At 37.0% G+C, this 17,207-nt stretch overlaps 1 protein-coding gene and 1 long non-coding RNA gene across 15 annotated transcripts in view; one reads left to right on the forward strand and one right to left on the reverse strand.

Annotated features, from left to right (window-relative positions):
* The window catches only part of LOC133270559 (uncharacterized), a 985,299-nt gene that overhangs the window by 371,434 nt on the left and 596,658 nt on the right, over positions 1-17,207 (reverse strand). The window lies entirely within an intron of this gene.
* Positions 1-17,207, forward strand: part of CACNA1D (calcium voltage-gated channel subunit alpha1 D) — a 188,452-nt gene that overhangs the window by 165,633 nt on the left and 5,612 nt on the right. For 12 of the 14 annotated variants that reach the window (XM_061455851.1, XM_061455840.1, XM_061455839.1 and 9 more), the window contains 6 exons: positions 1,974-2,104; positions 10,214-10,330; positions 11,823-12,190; positions 12,496-12,522; positions 13,668-13,817; positions 15,117-15,280. In XM_061455851.1, coding sequence (XP_061311835.1) covers positions 1,974-2,104; positions 10,214-10,330; positions 11,823-12,190; positions 12,496-12,522; positions 13,668-13,817; positions 15,117-15,280 — 957 coding nt within the window. The remainder of the gene's footprint in view (positions 1-1,973; positions 2,105-10,213; positions 10,331-11,822; positions 12,191-12,495; positions 12,523-13,667; positions 13,818-15,116; positions 15,281-17,207) is intronic. The other 2 variants (XM_061455841.1, XM_061455847.1) reach the window with 1 other exon arrangement.

Consider the following 17,207-nt stretch of genomic DNA (forward strand, 5'->3'; position numbering starts at 1 on the left):
TGTTCCAAATACAAAGCACCACTGGTCTCGTGAGGAGTTGCCAAGGGAGATTACAGATGAACATCAAAGCAAATATTCACCATAAGTATAGAAATTAGATTTGTGGAGTCAATTAAAAAGCTTTTTACTGCTGAGGTGGTATCTGTAGACCAGTGAGCTGTTCTTGTGAGCTATGGAGTTACAAGCCTACAGCCCATTTCAGGCATTATAATGAGAGGAGCTTATTTTGAATGGTAGAGAATTAATTTTGAGGCAAATTTTATCACAGAGGTAGCAATGAATTGTAACACTGTTGTCCATGGGTTGGATTTCCCCATCCTTTTTATTGATGTGAAACAAGTCACAAAAAGAAGAAAGTTAATTACATTTAAATTAGCAAAAGCTGTCATATTACAGGTTAAAATACTATTAGAAATATGATAATTAATGAGATACATTGGGACATTATTATGGATAAAACAAAGACACAGGAGACTTTCAATCAAATGTTGATGTAAGATATCACAGCATATGACGATTGTTTAGAGAATTTGCTTGACAATTAGCGAAGAAGCTTGCTTAACAGAATTTGTTCATGTATAAAAAAAAAAAACCTATCGCAAAACAAAATGAAAAACCAAACTCAAATCTGTCCTGAAGCTCCATTAGTGAGTCAAAATATGGAGAAAACAATGGCATAAAAGAAATCCATATTTTCTAAGAAAGGTGTGTAGCCAACTAGTAACCATGTTGCCAATAGCTGTCTTGAAATTCTGAAAAACATCAAGAGACTAGACAACAAAGCAGAAAGGAAAGTAGTGAACTTCATGCCAGAGGCCTCCAGGGTAAAAAAGTGTGTGGAAACAAAAGCAATGTTTTTGAAAGGAAAACTATTCCTAGTTTTCTGTCAAGCATTACTCATCAAGAGATGAAACTTGCAGAGGTGAATGGTTCAGTGGCACTCAGAACAGGCACATAACGTTCTTAATACACTGTGGACCAGGAGATTTCAACATCCTCGTAAGGTACCTGCCTTGAACTCTGAAAACTTTGAAATTTGGATTTTGTTCACAACAGTGACTCTGTTAAAAATGCAAGGTTTTACTGCACCTGCTGCTTGCCTATCTTTCAAATTGTACTAAATTGACTGCTGGAAGTTCGTGTAATTCCTATCAGCATTGCAAGGCCGATACAATACAATAATGTGGGAAAGCACAATGTCATTTCGTATTTACTGTGATCGTCACCTGTCTAGAAGGTGGCTAAGCACCGAATCTTCACATAAACAAGAGCCTCATGGAAAATATGTGAACTTGTGACCTCTGTGGGATTGCCTCAGAGTCTAGAATCTGTCTTCTTAGATGACAGTAAGATAGCAGAAGATGCAGCCCAACATGAACGTCTGGGACACAGAATTCAAACTGGAAGATGCTCAGGTACTACAGGGAGCACATAACACCAATAAAAAACATGCACAGCATGTAAAAAAGCAGGATGTAAAGATGCCAAAGAACAATGCTATTGATACAGTGACTACAAAAATTTGGTTCAGTAGTGAAAAAAAGAGATGTAAGCAGGACTTTTTTTTTTTTTTTTAAATAGGGTCTCTGTTATGAACATAGTGTACGTAAATCATGGTAGCTTATACTTTAATCCATTTATTCCAGGGGAACTAAAGCCAGCCTTTAGCTTCTGTGCTTATACAAACATGCTTATGGTTTGTTAGAAACTTACACAAACTTACTTAGAACTACATGAGACTTGGTAAAGTATTGCATTTTTCGTCTTTATTAAGGATGAGTTTGCTTAACTGACTGAGCCTGAATGGCTCGCTAAAACATTGCCTTTAAGCTAGTTACAGGTTCCATAGTTGTAAGCTGAAAGCCCAGTACCTCTTGCACCCATCACATTTTTCCCTCCAAATGAGATATGAGTGCATAGGCCATTGATAAATGTGCTGACTTGGGAGAGATCTGTCTGGTCTGTTCATTTAGATGATGAGGTAACCGTGGGGAAGTTCTATGCCACCTTCCTGATACAGGACTACTTTAGGAAATTCAAGAAGCGCAAAGAACAAGGACTGGTGGGGAAATATCCTGCGAAGAATACCACGATTGCTCTGCAGGTGATTTTGTTTTTACATTTTTAACTAAGCATTTTGTGAGCTTACACGAAATAGCAGGTAGATGAGTATTGGTGATTGTGCCGTGCTGCCAGGATTTTATTTAGCTGGAACAATTTTGGCCCTTATTCATCAGAAAAGTAAAACATAATCCTGCTGTTCTGTCTAAAACAAGGTAAGTGCAAAATATTATTCTCTCTGGGTTACTCACAAGGTAGCAATGGTTATAAAATTTGTTAGCAAGTCTAGTCTATACATCACAAACTAAAGTTGCTGATGTAAAATCAGATGAACGAAGTTCTGAGCTATCGTTTCCACTCTTTGTTTTACTTCAACTGTTTAATTTCTTATGTTCCTACAATGCTATTACCCAGTTCTTAGAAAACTTCCTAATACGCATTACGTAAGAGTTTTTTATATGGTACCATTTCTCTTCTTGATTTTCATTGTTCTTTTCTACTTATGATTACTGGTGAAATATTTTCCTATCAGTATTTTTTAATAAATATTTACAAATTTTTAGCTTCACATCCATAAATTTCTTTCATAGGAACTAATAATAGCATACTACATTAATGTCATATACATCTGTCTGTCTCTTAAAACAAGCTATCAGGTGGAAACCAGAACAATAGACTTTGTCACCTGTGTCTCAGTGGGCCTGCAGCAAGCAGTCCGTTGAGTTCATGTGATCTAAGGAGTATATTGTGAAAACTTCTGTCTAGTGATATGCTTTGTATTATGAACTTTGAAACAGGCAAAGGAAAGCTGTCGTCAAATAATTCCAGACATCATACACTGCATCATTTTTGTTGGATTGGGACTTTCTGAATTTCAGTTAATGCTGAGTAGATTCCTACTGACTATAAAGATATTCAATGTTTCTCATAGCTTTTTATTCTGATGCCAGAATTTAGGAATACGTTGTGAAAATCCCTTTCTGAAAAGGGAGAAATGTGTTAACCTGAGTCAGCTACTCTTTGTTAAAGGTCTTGCTCATTTATACTTTGATCTAGCAGAATGATCTTTGCTGTTTAAACTGGGTGATATGTTTCATTCCTCTTTCCTAAAAAGGTCTCTGCTGTCTGCTCTGGCACAGATTCTGTTCCAAGTCACCATAAGTATAAGAAATGCAATAGGCAGAGAAGGATTCATCACAATTCTTGTTATTGACGTGTGAACACATGGTTTGCCAGAACAGTACGGACTATATTTGCATATCACAAAAGAAGAGAAAATTATGGGGAATGGAAGAGATAAAAAGATTGGAAACAGTTGAGAGGGAAGTAAAAGACATTGAATTTTAGGAAGGACTTTGCAGACTTCATTAATAGTAAAACTAACAGAGCCTTGAAAATACCTGTTGTAAAAATTATTTTTAATTCCCTTTCAATTTCCCTTTAGCCTCATTTCTCTCTGTCTGTAAGGCAGTGATACTTGGTCCTGAATTTGATAAGATACTTCTTAGAAATGCCTTTTCCACTATGCAGGTGGCTCTTCAGGAATGTAATGCTAGTGTAACAAGCTGAACTAGAGAAAGAAAAGGAAAACCGAAAGTGGTGGGTGGCCCGACATTTACTTCTGCAAGTGATTTCATTCAACCATGTCCAGCATTTGACCAGATTCTTCCAGGCATGGTAGTGTGGGGAGTGGCTGTATTTGTTCCTCAGGGGACAGTGTAGATGTTGCAAAATCAGCAACTTCTGAATTAACAGTTGAATAGGTACAGAATACTTTTTTGTTTATTTGTCATTAAGATTTTAAGTATTTTAACACATCAAACTGTGAAACTTATCTTTTTGCCTGAATTTGGTTGCATGAGACCAAAACTTGTATACAGTGTCAAGAGGATGTCAGTGGCAGCTCCCTCACCATTTGAGGGCCAGAACCTTGACCCAGCTGGAATAAAGAAAACACTTTCTTCTGATTCTGTAATTGAGAAAAGAACAGTTGGGCTGAGTCAGCAAATTAGAACAGAGCTCCTTGCAAAAATAGATGTGCTTTGTGAATGCCAGAGCATGTAGCAGGCAGGAATTCCTCTTACTCCACAATACTTGCATTCAGTATTTTACATTTTATTCTGTAGAGTTCAGGTTTTCCTCAGGGATGCAGTGTTTGCTGTTAGCTGAACACAGGGTGCTGTTTGAGTACATGTAGTCAGAGAAGAGGAAGCAATCTAGAAAGTGAAGTGGGTCTTGGGGGGGAGGGAGGGGGGTGTTATCTGTTCAGGCTATTGAATAAAGTTGTTTTGCCATGAAGTTTCAAATTCTTCCTCCCTCAGAAAAGGACACTTCAAATTACAACCAGCAGTAGTTTGTCTAAACTTGCGTACCGGCACTGAAAGCATCTTCAGAAATAAAATAACAGCATCACTTGGAACTATGGCAGTTTGTCTTAGCAGACCCAAGGGTTTTCACTGCTTATGAACAGCAGGTGGTTCCGAAATGACAGCTGACCCACTGGTGCCTTATGCAGTGCAAACAAATATATTTGCTGGATAAAACCTGAGTAAAATTTCATGTGACGCAGTAGTTTAGAGAGTGTCTTTTCGTAGGGATGGAAATTTATATTGATCAAAACAGTCACATTGATAGTAAGATAAATGTTAAGTGAAGCATGAACAAGTTTAATTACTTTCATCTAGTACTTAGAGTGAATGAATTTTACACTACTTTTCCTAGGGAAAACACTTACTGTAAACTATGTAAAGCTTGCTTTTATATTTCAAATTTATTTACATTTAACTCTTTTTGTTAATAAATACAAATAAAAATTAAAGGATATTTCCCTTCACATTAGCAGTACACAAAAACACTGATTTATTGAGCTGAACCTGATTCTGAGAATGTTTCAGATTAAGCTAATTATGCTTTCTTTCTCTGCAAATTTCATAAGTCATATTGACCCTGCAGTAAACAGTAAAAGAAAAAACCCTCTCTAGTAGGCATCAGCTGAGGGGTTAATATGTTGCTCAAGTTAAATTTAATTGTGCTCCCGTGTTCATGTTGTGTTCCTAGAAAGGCTTAGCTTGAAGGGAGTCTGGGTTTGACCGAAAGCACGGAGCTTTTGTGTAGTTGTAGAGCAGTGCACTCAGCTCCAGCATTAGAAGATGGGCTCTGTGAAGATGAATAACCCTGGGGAATCAAGACTTGACTACTACGTCTCTTATGTTCACTGCTATAGTGTAGGTCTATTCAGCTATTTTTTCTGCATGCTTATTTTCTTATTTTGGTTGTTCTTACCTTGTATTCTGTTCATACTAACCTCAGTTTATTTTCATGTTCAAGTGTAGCTTTAGATTTTTTTCTTTTCAATTTTCTTTGCTATGAAATAAGCAGGTAATAAAAATGTGTTCATTATCTACAAATTTAATGGTTTATATAAACATTTTTAGAGTCATAGTATTCTGAAGCTCTGAAAACCTGAATATTTCAAATTCATTTCTATGCTTTATTTCAGATCTAGTGAGTTTATATAGCATTAGGCATAAATATACATAATTTTTCTAATGTGTGTAGCCAAGCTTTGCAAGTGTCTCTTTGATTTCTTGGTATCCCTAAAAATGCTCTAAAAGAGGGAGCATTGTGTATTTTACATGACTAGAAATAGTGTATGTGATAGTGATTCTTACTATTCAAATACAGATACTGTATTTGCACTTCTTAAACTAAGCCTAAACTGCGTCTATATTTAGGTTGCAGTATAGCTCAAAATGGATGTGGGCTGAGTTTAGATATAGAGGAATTTATCTTTTTGTAGTTCCTATATTTACAAGTACTCAGTGTTTTTCTAAAAATCGTGACTCTGGAGTCTTGCATTATACGCAAACTTTTTTATATAAGACATGTCTAAAATGGTGTTACTGTTCTATGCATACTATAGACATGGGAAATTGGTTTAAAATGTGGCATTTGTTAAGAGTACTCTTTTTAAAGCATTTAACTGTTTAATGTTTTAATGTTTAGCTTAACTTGAAAATGTTTTGGTGTCAGGTGCTTTTCAAGCATTGTTATCTCTCAGGCATTGCTCATCTCATCTCTCTAAATGACCAATTCAGAAATGCAGTTACAAATCATGTGACATTTTAGGGTTGTGGATGGACTCCTACCACTCTTATTATTCCAGAATTTGAAAGCACATGTGTGTCATCTCAATGCTGTGTCAGAGACAGGGGCATCATTAATTGTCTCTTGAGATGCTATTTAGGACCCGGCACTGGTGTATTAGTGCCTCCTGCCATCTTGAAAACATTGCAGGTGCTATTATGCCTCATAAAGCACAGCTGCACAGAATTATCATGTTAATTTGAAGTCATCTTGTGCATTTACGGGAAAGTCTATTTAAAGACGCTCTTGGCTTTATTATGTAATTATGTTGTTCGGCGCTCTGTGTGTCGCTGGCTTACTAACTAACCGTTGGTCTGATACATTGCGTTTATCTCATGCCTACAAGTGAAAGAATAAGCAAGGAAGGCATCAAAAATTAGATCTTGGAGATAAAGTGTCTGAGTAAGAAATAATTTCTTTCGCAAACTTCTAGTGAAATCTCTAGAATAGAATTAGAGGCAATCAAACACAGTGTAGGGTTAATCTCTCTTCTTCCTCTACTTCAAAGAAACAACAACAAAGTAGAAAAACCTGAGCAGAAACAACAGATGTCCTCTTGCAGAGTAGCATGAATAATTCAGTGATGTAGTTCTGATCAATGTTATCCCTATAGAACTTGTGCCTAAATGTTTTGTCTGTTCTGTTATAGACCCTTTCATCTTCATTGTTTTTGTTGAAAACAAAATTTGCTGAAAGGTAAATGCACATAAGGACTCGCACCCTTGTGAGAAGAAATGTGTATTTTTCCCATTCAGAGGTACATTCAGCAAAGACATTTGTGTATAGCAGATACTAATACTCTGTGTTGGAAAGTTAGAGAACAGAACTGAACAGTTTCATGTTCTAAAATATACTGGGGTTATTAAAGACATTTTGTTAGAAATGACTGATCTAACAGCCTTGTGGACCAGACAGGGTTTCAGTCTGGTGAGCTGAGATGGATATTAGATATCTAGATGATGGCAGAACTGGCCCCTTGTGTCTTGAAATGATGTGAATTGTATTTTGGTCCTCAAAAAATAGGAAATAAATCAGTACTTATTAATCATATTTCCACTTCTTTAGGGATGAATTTTACAGGTGTTTTTTACTGCTGAAATGGCATAAAATAATCTTGAAGCTTTGTTTCAGGAAAGGCGAGCATTCTCTGGACATGAGGGAATCTCCAGAAATTAAGAATCTGCCATAAAAAATTAAAGACAGAAGGGAGACTAGAGAGAGTGTGACCCTTCCAGTAATCTATACCAACCAAAGGAAATGTTATGAAAATTTTTACGTTGCTCTTTAGTGCCTACTCATTGTTCCATTTGGGGAAAGTAAAGAGGTTTTAGCTGTGATTTCCTTCAGTGGTAGCTGACTGATCTAATGAAGCACTGTCTTATCAGTAAGAGCTCAGTGTGAGAATTTGTCTCACTATCTGGCGCTCTTCTGTCATAAAAATTGTTCTTCCATTACTTAGAATACTGTTAGGTTACACCAGGTAAAATGAGACTGTACATGGGAGTAATTATTTAATGACAGAGTTCACAAAATTTTTGCAGGTAGTTCTGTTACAGCAAATAAACTAAGGAATATTTTAATTCTCCAGGCAGATGTTGCTTGTAGAACGTGTGGCTTCACTACTGGCTGTGAGTGAATAAAACCGATGGGTTTGGTTTAACTAACATATGCTTTTACATAGAGTGATCTAGGTTTTAGTCTTCTGCTGTTGACTGTCATTGCAAGAGGTCTGTTACATGAAAATGAGTATTGCTGGTGGGAGATGAGATGATAAAAGCTGCCTGCCTTCTCTTGAGTAAAGGAATAATTCACCAAGTAGAGAAACAGAAGGCAGTTTGAAATGTAATCAAAATTGAACTTCTATTCAATATGTTGCTTCCAAACACATGGCTTTTCTCACATTTTGGGCATATCTTCGTGGGACTTTGGCAGACAAGAATATAAGCTAGTAGTTTTTGTAGGGGTTAAAATTTATAATACTGCTGTCTGAGAGTGTTGTGTTCCTAGAAAGGCTTAGCTTGAAGGGAGTCTGGGTTTGACCAAAAGCACGGAGCTTTTGTGTAGTTGTAGAGCAGTGCACTCAGCTCCAGCGTTAGAAGATGGGCTCTGTGAAGATGAACACTGGGGAATCAAGACTTTACTACGTCTCTTATGTTCACTGCTATAGCATAGGTCTATTCAGCTATCTTTTCTGCATGCTTATTTTCTTATTTAGGTTGTTCTTACCTTGTATTCTGTTCATACTAACCTCAGTTTATTTTCATGTTCAAGTGTAGCTTTGGGGTTTTTTCTTTTCAATTTTCTTTGCTATGAAATAAGCAGGTAGTGAGTGTGAAATGCAAGTGGCTATTCTTGCTAATGATTGGCTAACTGAATATAATAGTACTATTCTGCAAAATATATAGAAGCCATTGGTCTTATACTTTGAATTTTGTACCTTTAAGTGTTAATTTTACTTCCCTTTAGCACCTTACAAACTGATGACATTAACCTTGCTAAAGTCTTGACTACACAATTATAAGTGTAAGAAAGCACAATGTATTCATGAAATGCATGTTGACTCACTATTAAATGATTTTTAAAGCCTTGTTCAATTATAATATAACTCTCTAAATTCATCCTGGAGGAAGAAAATATAGTTACCAAATACATGTATTTAAAATGATTAGTCAATTCCATTTTCAGGAAGTGAAATACTGGTATGAGGGAAACCTGAAGAGAAGCCTATAGCAAATCTTCACTGTTAGAAGGTTCATCCCTTTCCAGGTTCCATTTGCTCACCCTGCATAAAACACCATTTTGTTCCCCAGCAAACCAGCTATTTCCACGCTGAGCTGGAACCTGACCTGATGCTGTGATGTACTCCAGGGAATGCATGCAATAGATGGTATGAGTAGGACCGAGCCATGTTTGGTGCCTTCCAATGTCCTTCAGCTGTGTTTGGAGCTCTGAAACATAAAATTCTCCACACAGATTCATGCCACCTCAGGGTCAGTAACACTCAATGTAAGTGTCGTGCCATAGAAGTACAGCTCTGATGGGCTGAAACAGCCCCAACATGTGCATCAAAAAATGCAAAAAAGAAGAGAAAATTAAAATCAGGCTTTGAGATCATTGATGAATTGAGCCAGGTGCTGTGCATGAGTTTTAGAGGTGTAAAGCATGAACAAACATATCTGTGATTTCTTCTGAACCTGAGGAGATTGAAAAAGAAAAAAAGTTGGGAAGCACAAGACTGCTTTTTGTTTCAGACCACGACAGCCAGAGTTAAAACAGGAAAAACGTCTCCTTTTTTTGAAGTAAGGCAGGCCTCTCCAAAAACACTGAATTCTTTGCCCAGAGCGTGCTGTCTGTTTAATTTCTAACATGCAGGTCTGTCCTTGGCAGTTTCAGCATTACCCCTTTTCCTAATGGTTGCTTGTCATAAAGGGCTTAAGAGGAATATGAACCAATACACACTGAGGACCATGTTACTGTAGCATGATGGTTTCCTGTCCTAAACTAAAGCTTTAAATTGAATATCTGCATATCACAGTGCAGTGCAGATGAGCTGGAATTATTTCACTGCTTTCTTTCCCATCTGAGCTCTGCTAAAACTGCTGTTGCTATAGCAAAAATCCTGTGTTTCCTTTGTGGACACAGGCTGCAAACATGTTTTTACATTAAATACGCATCTCATTGAAATGCATTTTATTATAGTTCGTGCTGATTGCTTACACTTTACTATAAGATGAATTTTATTTCCATAGGGCTTCATAAACATCAGTGGTCTTTTAGTCAGGATCTACACCGTGATAATAAAGACATGGTCATATCAACATGGTTGTACTGGAATGGAAGCCTCTTATTAATAGCAGTAAAGCAGACTTATAGTAGGATGCATCCTCTGTGGATGTCAGGATACAAAAACTTGTAAACTGTCCTTTAAAATAAATTTGCACACCTATAATTAAAGAATTAAAAGAATTTGCCTACCTAATGCATTATGATATTGTCATTGATTTAGGCAGGACTAAGGACACTTCATGATATTGGCCCTGAAATTCGCCGAGCTATATCCTGTGACTTGCAAGATGATGAACCAGAGGAAAACAATCCAGAGGAGGAGGAAGATGTTTATAAAGTAATGTCAAAACACAGCTATGTGAATTGTTTTGTCCTATAATATGTGATTAAAGAATGAGCTTATCCCTGAATATGAAGGAACAATAACAATAATAGTAATTAAAAATTCCCTCGAATCAGCACAATATAAATATTTAATAAATGAATATATTTTCTATATAACTGTACAAATGGTATTACAAGGACATTTGCATCTCATAAATTTAGAAAGCAGTTGCAGCAGGATGATTCACCTACTCCTAATTCTTTCTCATTAATTCTTATTGTTTTCTTAAGCAAATCCTAAGAAAAGGCATGAACCTTGTCATCTCAAATTTTGGTAGCAGCAAGGTTTAATCTGGAAGTTTCTTAACTTCTGCAGTGGTAGACAGGAAGAAGAGAATTAAATTCTGTGCAGTCAAACCACAATAGACAGAGCTGCCTATTTTAAAATGAACGCCTGGAATCATACAGAGGTCAACAAAATATAAATGTAATTTCCAATTTCCTGTGAGGGATATCGATAAGAATCAGAAAAAAAAAGTCTGTTTTCCTCTCTTAAGCTATAGATACTCAGTCTAATGGTAAGCACATAAAGTTGGTATTATAATCGGAGTGTTCTGCAAACCATTTGTCAGCCGGCACGAAAACTTAATTTTCCACAAGCATTTCAGAAGAAGCAGATGTAAAAGCTTGCTTTGGCAGTAATTATTTCAGAAGCCCCATAGCTTGCTATTGTCCTTTGAAAAAAAGGAGGATGTGGCACTGGAAACAGTGCCACAGTTACCACCAGTAGACGCATTTCTCTGCCAACCATCATTACCTCCTGTCTTCCCTAGATTGAGCTTCAAGACAGACTGCTGTCAACCAAGATCACACCTGGCTAGACAGGGAGGATACATAATCTGGGTCAGATGTGAAAGAGAGCTGCATGCCATAGTCATAGCTTAGCACTGCATTCTCCCTTTCACCATCCATTACACTCTCAGGGCTGATAGTCACTCTCTTTTTTGTACCTCTGCAAAAAGAAAGAATGGGAGCACTGAAGCTGAATGTTATCTACATGAGATATGCTTGCAAGCTCTTGCATGGCACTCCATCCTGTCTGAGTGACACCTGTTGCAAACCAATGCTCTGGGAGAACAGGATAGAATTCCCCCAAAGTGTTCTCAGAAATTCAGCAGAAATGTCCCTTTCTGAGGAACTTGGTGCATGTTCATATATGAGAATCTAGGTTTCTCCTAGATGTGGAGAAAGCTGGATGTCACATCTAGTTGTATGGAAAAAGAATAATAATCACAGCACAGTGTTGATTTGACTCTGAAATACAAACATTGTCATTATCACAATCACATCTCTATCACTTGAGGAGATCCCATCTGAAGCATTGTGAAATTAGAAAGAAAAATCATGGATTATTTGAATTGCTACTTTTTTATGCATGTAGGAGAGAGAAGTACGTTCTGTTCAGGTATTTGACGTAATTTTTTCTTTCTCTTCCCCTAAAACAGAGGAATGGTGCCCTCTTTGGCAACCACATAAACCATATTAGCAGTGACAGACGAGATTCATTTCAACAGATCAACACCACACACCGTCCCTTACATGTCCAGCGGCCTTCAATTCCATCTGCAAGTGATACTGAGAAAAATATGTATCATCAGGCAGGAAATCCTATATACCACAATCATCACAATCACAACTCGGTAGGAAAGCAAGTTCCAAACTCAACAAATGCCAATCTCAATAATGCCAATGTGTCTAAAGTTGTTCATGGAAAACACGCAAGTTTTGGAAATCATGAGCATAGGTCTGAAAATGGTTACCATTCATACTCCAGAACTGATCATGAGAAACGCAGAAGGCCAAGCAGTAGGAGGTAAGCTTATAAATATGTATTTGCTTTTAAATAAATTAATGTATTATAAAACCACTATAAGAAAACTTATGCTACATGAAACTAATTTGTATATTTAGCTTCATTTTTTTTGCCTACTGATATATAAAATGTATTGAAAATATAGCTCTGATGTATGGGAAATGTATGTAACTTTAATAAGGTTTGAAAGTAGTAGTTTTCTTGAAAGTGCAATTGTTAGTTACAGATGTTGTAATCAATTAATTTCTCTAAACTACCTGATTTTAAAATATCTTTCTCCTTATTTTCATGGTTTACCTGGATAGAACCCGTTACTATGAAACATATATTAGGTGAGTTGGTATATTTCCACTGCAACTGAAAAGGACAAAGTATAATTTTTTTCCTTTTCTTCTTTCCTTTTCGTTCTTTCATTTTCTTCCTTCTGTACAATTTTCAAAATCAACTGTGACAATGCATATGCTGAATAAATGAAGTGACAATTTCAGTCAAATTTTCCATTGCCTGTTCTAAAAGGATAAACTTCTGGTAAAGGTCAAAATTATTCCAGCCCTTTTAAAGTCCAGACAGGTTTGTGCAGTTTTTGACAGTCAAAAAAAATCACACCTAATGGCAGTCCTTATTTAAAATTGACTTGGGTAGACTGGAAAAACACTGGCTTTAGTTTTGATATTAATGTGTGCAGTTCCCTTTATAGAATCATAGAATGGTTTGTCTCAGAAGGGACTTTAAAGCTCATCCAGTTCCAACCCCCCTGCCACAGGCAGGGACACCTTCCACTAGACCAGGTTGCTCCAACCACCATCCAGCCTGGCCTTGAGCACTGCCAGGGATGGAGCAGCCACAGCTTCTCTGGGCAACCTGTGCCAGTGCCTCACCTTCCTCACAGCAAAGAATTTATTCCTAATGTCTGATCTAAATCTACCCTCTTTCAGTTTAATGCTATTCCCCCTTGTCCTGTCACTACATGTTCTTGCCCCTCTTCAACTTTATGTCTGAATATTCTCTAAGACAATTTTAAAAATAGGGTGTATTGTGTCATTTGTCGTGCATTGCTGACTGCATTCAGTACTAGTTTTTAATGCCTAGACTTTCTTGGAATATCTCAGCAAGAGCCCCTCAGTATTATAGCCGCTTGGCAAACTTCGGGCATTTGAGAGATGCAGTGTTTTGTCAAAGTACTCTGAGTTTATATTTTGTAAAAATGGCATAAATGTATTTGACTTCATTGAGCATCCCCCTATTAATTATTTTCTTATTTGTACCATAAGGAAATAAAGGGAGGTCATCTTCAGGTAACATGAAATAGACATGGTCTGAACTGTAGTTAGACATAATTCTGACAACAAGAGTTATTAATACTTGTCTTTTTCTTTCCTTTTTCTTGGAAGCACATTAAAAGAACTGTCTATAAAATATACAATTTATAATTTATATAGATAAAATATTTAAAAAAATATTTGTTTGCTGCTTACAGATCTGACTCTGGTGATGGGCGTCGACCTACTATTTGCCGTGAAGAGTGTGCAGTTCAAGATTATTGCAATGATGATCATTATTTGGGAGAGCAGGAGTATTTTAGTGGAGAAGAGTATTATGAGGAAGACAGTATGTTGTCAGGAAACAGGTGAGGATATTTCTTAAACTGGGAAAAGTATTTTAATAAATTATGTATGTATCTGGAAAAGCTTCACTAAGCACTTACACTGAAAATTCTCTAATGGAGTTAATACTCCACAACTGCAGCCAAGTGCAATGGTGAAGAGAAATAGTATGTGGACTAAAGATCTTTTGTATTTGATATCATGTGCTGGCTCCATCAAAACTTCTTCACCAAAGCCAAAGGAAAGCACAAAGTTACTTTAACTGAGTATAAACTAGTGCACAACCGAAGAAGTGTTTCAATTTGAAATAAAATTCCACATACAATGGAAGACGGATCAAGCTCAGATAGAGGAATCTTTAGAAATGAATTTTCCTATAAGGTAAAAAGAAAGGTGAAATTGATGATCTCTGGACTGAGATCATAAAGTAGTACTAGCTGGACCAATAAAGAATTGGACAACTTCCTTTTGAAAATTCTCATTTCACCTCTTTACTAATAATCCTCCTCTTGGGACCATTTTTTGTCTCCTTAGTTCAAATACACAGTCATAATTGTCCTGTCCTTCACATGTTTGGAACAGATGTTTTTAAGTTTTATTCATAACCTTTATGGAAATGCTATCAAGTGAATTTTAGTCAACAACTAACATTTCTTACAAATACGTATTTCTGCATAATGGCCAAATTTGTATTAATCTGAGGCTCCTTCCTGTAACTACAGCGTTCTAGTTTTGTAAACTGGTTTCTCTCAGTTTTCAAAATCATTTCTGTTTTCTCTGGCCAAAACCTGGAATACTATTCTACTTTTTTATATTGTCAAGCTGATCGTATTGATTTTTGATACAGTCAGATAACACTCTCCCAAGGTTTGATTTTTCAATAAGAGAATTAACTAGAATGCAAAAGGTTTAAATCCATTCTCTGAGTTTCTGTGCTCCCACGTGGTACCCAGGGTTCGCAAGAGGGCATGGCAGGAATAAGAAAGGGGTATTTTTATTTTGTTTTTTTTTTTCAGCATTGTACAGCTGAGGCCCTACATTTGAGCCTGTACTGGCAAGAATAACTTCACAGAAAATAGAATCTGAAAAAATTTTCACCTGAGAACTTACTATGTAACTATACTATTACAAAAGTCTATGCTCGCTGTCTCAAAATCAGTTTGCATACAGAAACTGGATTTTAAACTTGAGTCATGTAATTATATAATGTAGTGTTTGGTTATCTTGCTGGAGAAACCATAGCATTGAAAATCTGAAATCTAGTAGAGCAATTTACAAGAACTCACTGGAATAACATGTTTTTTATTGTATTTTAAATGCAGGCATATGTATGATTACCACTGTAGGTATCACTGCCATGACTCAGATTTTGAGAGACCCAAAGGTTATCATCACCCACATGGGTTTTTTGAGGAAGATGATTCACAGATCTGTTATGACACAAAAAGATCTCCTAGGAGACGGCTGCTACCTCCAACACCAACACGTAAGTACATTAAGAACAGTTTGTTTGCAAATATGGAACTATTTTAATGCATTCAGACACGTTCCAGTTTAAAAAGGCTTCTTTTTAACTTGGATTTCAAACATGGCATTTCTTGATTATGGTTGCCAGTGGATTATTATGTATGGCAGCAATATCTGTCCATCCTGAGAGCCGCATCAGAAAATCAATGGATCCTCGCTTACAAGTCAGTCTTTCTAGTATCTCTTTCCTCACTCCTCCAATAATACAAAAATAACCAATTTGATTGCCAGTTTTATCTTTTTTTGATAAATGAAGACAGAGCACAGTAGAAGATGTCAGTGGTTTGCTTTGAAACTTTGATCAGAGGGTTTTAGCCTATGTGCCTGTTAATCACACCTGCAGCTCTGCAGCTCTGCCCCTGTCAGAGCCACTCTTCTCCAGTGACTCACCTGCTGGCACTTCCCTGTTCCCTTACCAGTCACACTGCTTAATGGCATTGTGATCACTTCCATTTCCATCTTTACGAAGTGTGAGCTTAATGATGCTTTGATTGTGGGGTATTTTTCATAACTTTTGAACTGCCTTTAGCTTTTGATGTGAGTTTCTCAAGCCCCTGTGGAAAAAGAGTGTTATCCTGAGCTAAGCGTCTTATTTCACATTCCCATTGGTACTTTATTCTGCCATCTCAAGAACAATGCTTAATATCCTGTGTTTCTTCTGGGGAAGAAAATATTTCAATTTATAGATTGAATTAACGTTGTCAACTGCTTTTTTACCTGTTTCTTTAATTTTCATGCATTCTCCTTGGATCTTTCCCTTAGTTTCTTCTTATCTCAAGCACAATGTTGTTTTGCCTGCATTTTTGAAGCTCTCATCCTTCTTATCTTGTAATTTTGGCTTTGTATGTTCCAGGCCGTACTGCAGAGTTAGCTGGGATAATCCTGTGGTGAAGTTAGGCACAGACTCAAAGCTCTTGGAATTTGGTGTCTGAGCTTTGACACTTGACAGGAAGCACTTGGGGTTGTGAACTGTAAAATAAACCTCTTCCCAAACCTCTTTCTTGCTGGTGCACAAGAAAAAACACTCAGCTCTCAGCAACATGCAGCCCAATAGTGTCCCTAAGAGAACATTATGCAAGCATGGTTGGCCCAGCTGTGTCTGTTACGCATGTCTTTGGATGATGCCGTCTAATCAGTGCCATCCAAACCAGACAATTCAGGGGCATTTCTAGAAGAGTCTCCACATTTTGGCTGCTATATGGTGAATTTGCTTTCTAGTGAAAACAGAGTCCTTTCATTCTGCTAATGCTAGCAGCCAGTCACAGTCCATTTTTCTGTGGAAGTACGACTGTAAGGACCCTGTGGGTAGGAAAAGGACAGGCCGTTTTTGTCTCAGACACCCTAAAGAAAATGCAGGCATAGATTTTTAAGTATCAGAGAAAGTGTAGTGGGATCATTATACAACGTCTGAGGTACAGTCTCAGGCTATTTAAAGCTACAGAAAACTGTAGTAAAAGGCCACAATGAAGTGTATCATTATATAATAAAAGAAACATTCTTTAGCAGTCCTGTCAGTGCTGCATCCTCACATTTGGCACTCGTCTTCTTAGAAGATGACTCATGCTCTCTACTCTTTGGCTTTCTGACCTTAAGGGGCACAGATGGAGAAAGCAGAAAGAATGTGAGTTTTGCACTACAGAGAGTAAATAACTCAACTGGGATGAATGATAGTGAAATGTACAGAAAGCTGCTAGTTCTCTTCTAGTAGCAGAAAAGGAGAAGACATCAAAGGGGAGGCTGTGAAAGGAGACTCTTTCTACAAGCTTTTCTGATAGCAGAGGAATTTTAAGCCAAAGAACTAGATGGATGCTGTATATATCCATTCCATGCATTGCAGGAGAACATGCTTTCATAAAAATCCTCTGGGGCCTTCCCTTGGAAGTGTT

Source organism: Pezoporus flaviventris, unplaced genomic scaffold (genome assembly GCF_033815535.1).
Source record: "Pezoporus flaviventris isolate CSIRO_AGI_PZ_B2104156 unplaced genomic scaffold, CSIRO_AGI_Pfla_v1 ptg000021l, whole genome shotgun sequence".
Classification (NCBI taxonomy): Eukaryota; Metazoa; Chordata; class Aves; order Psittaciformes; family Psittacidae; genus Pezoporus; species Pezoporus flaviventris.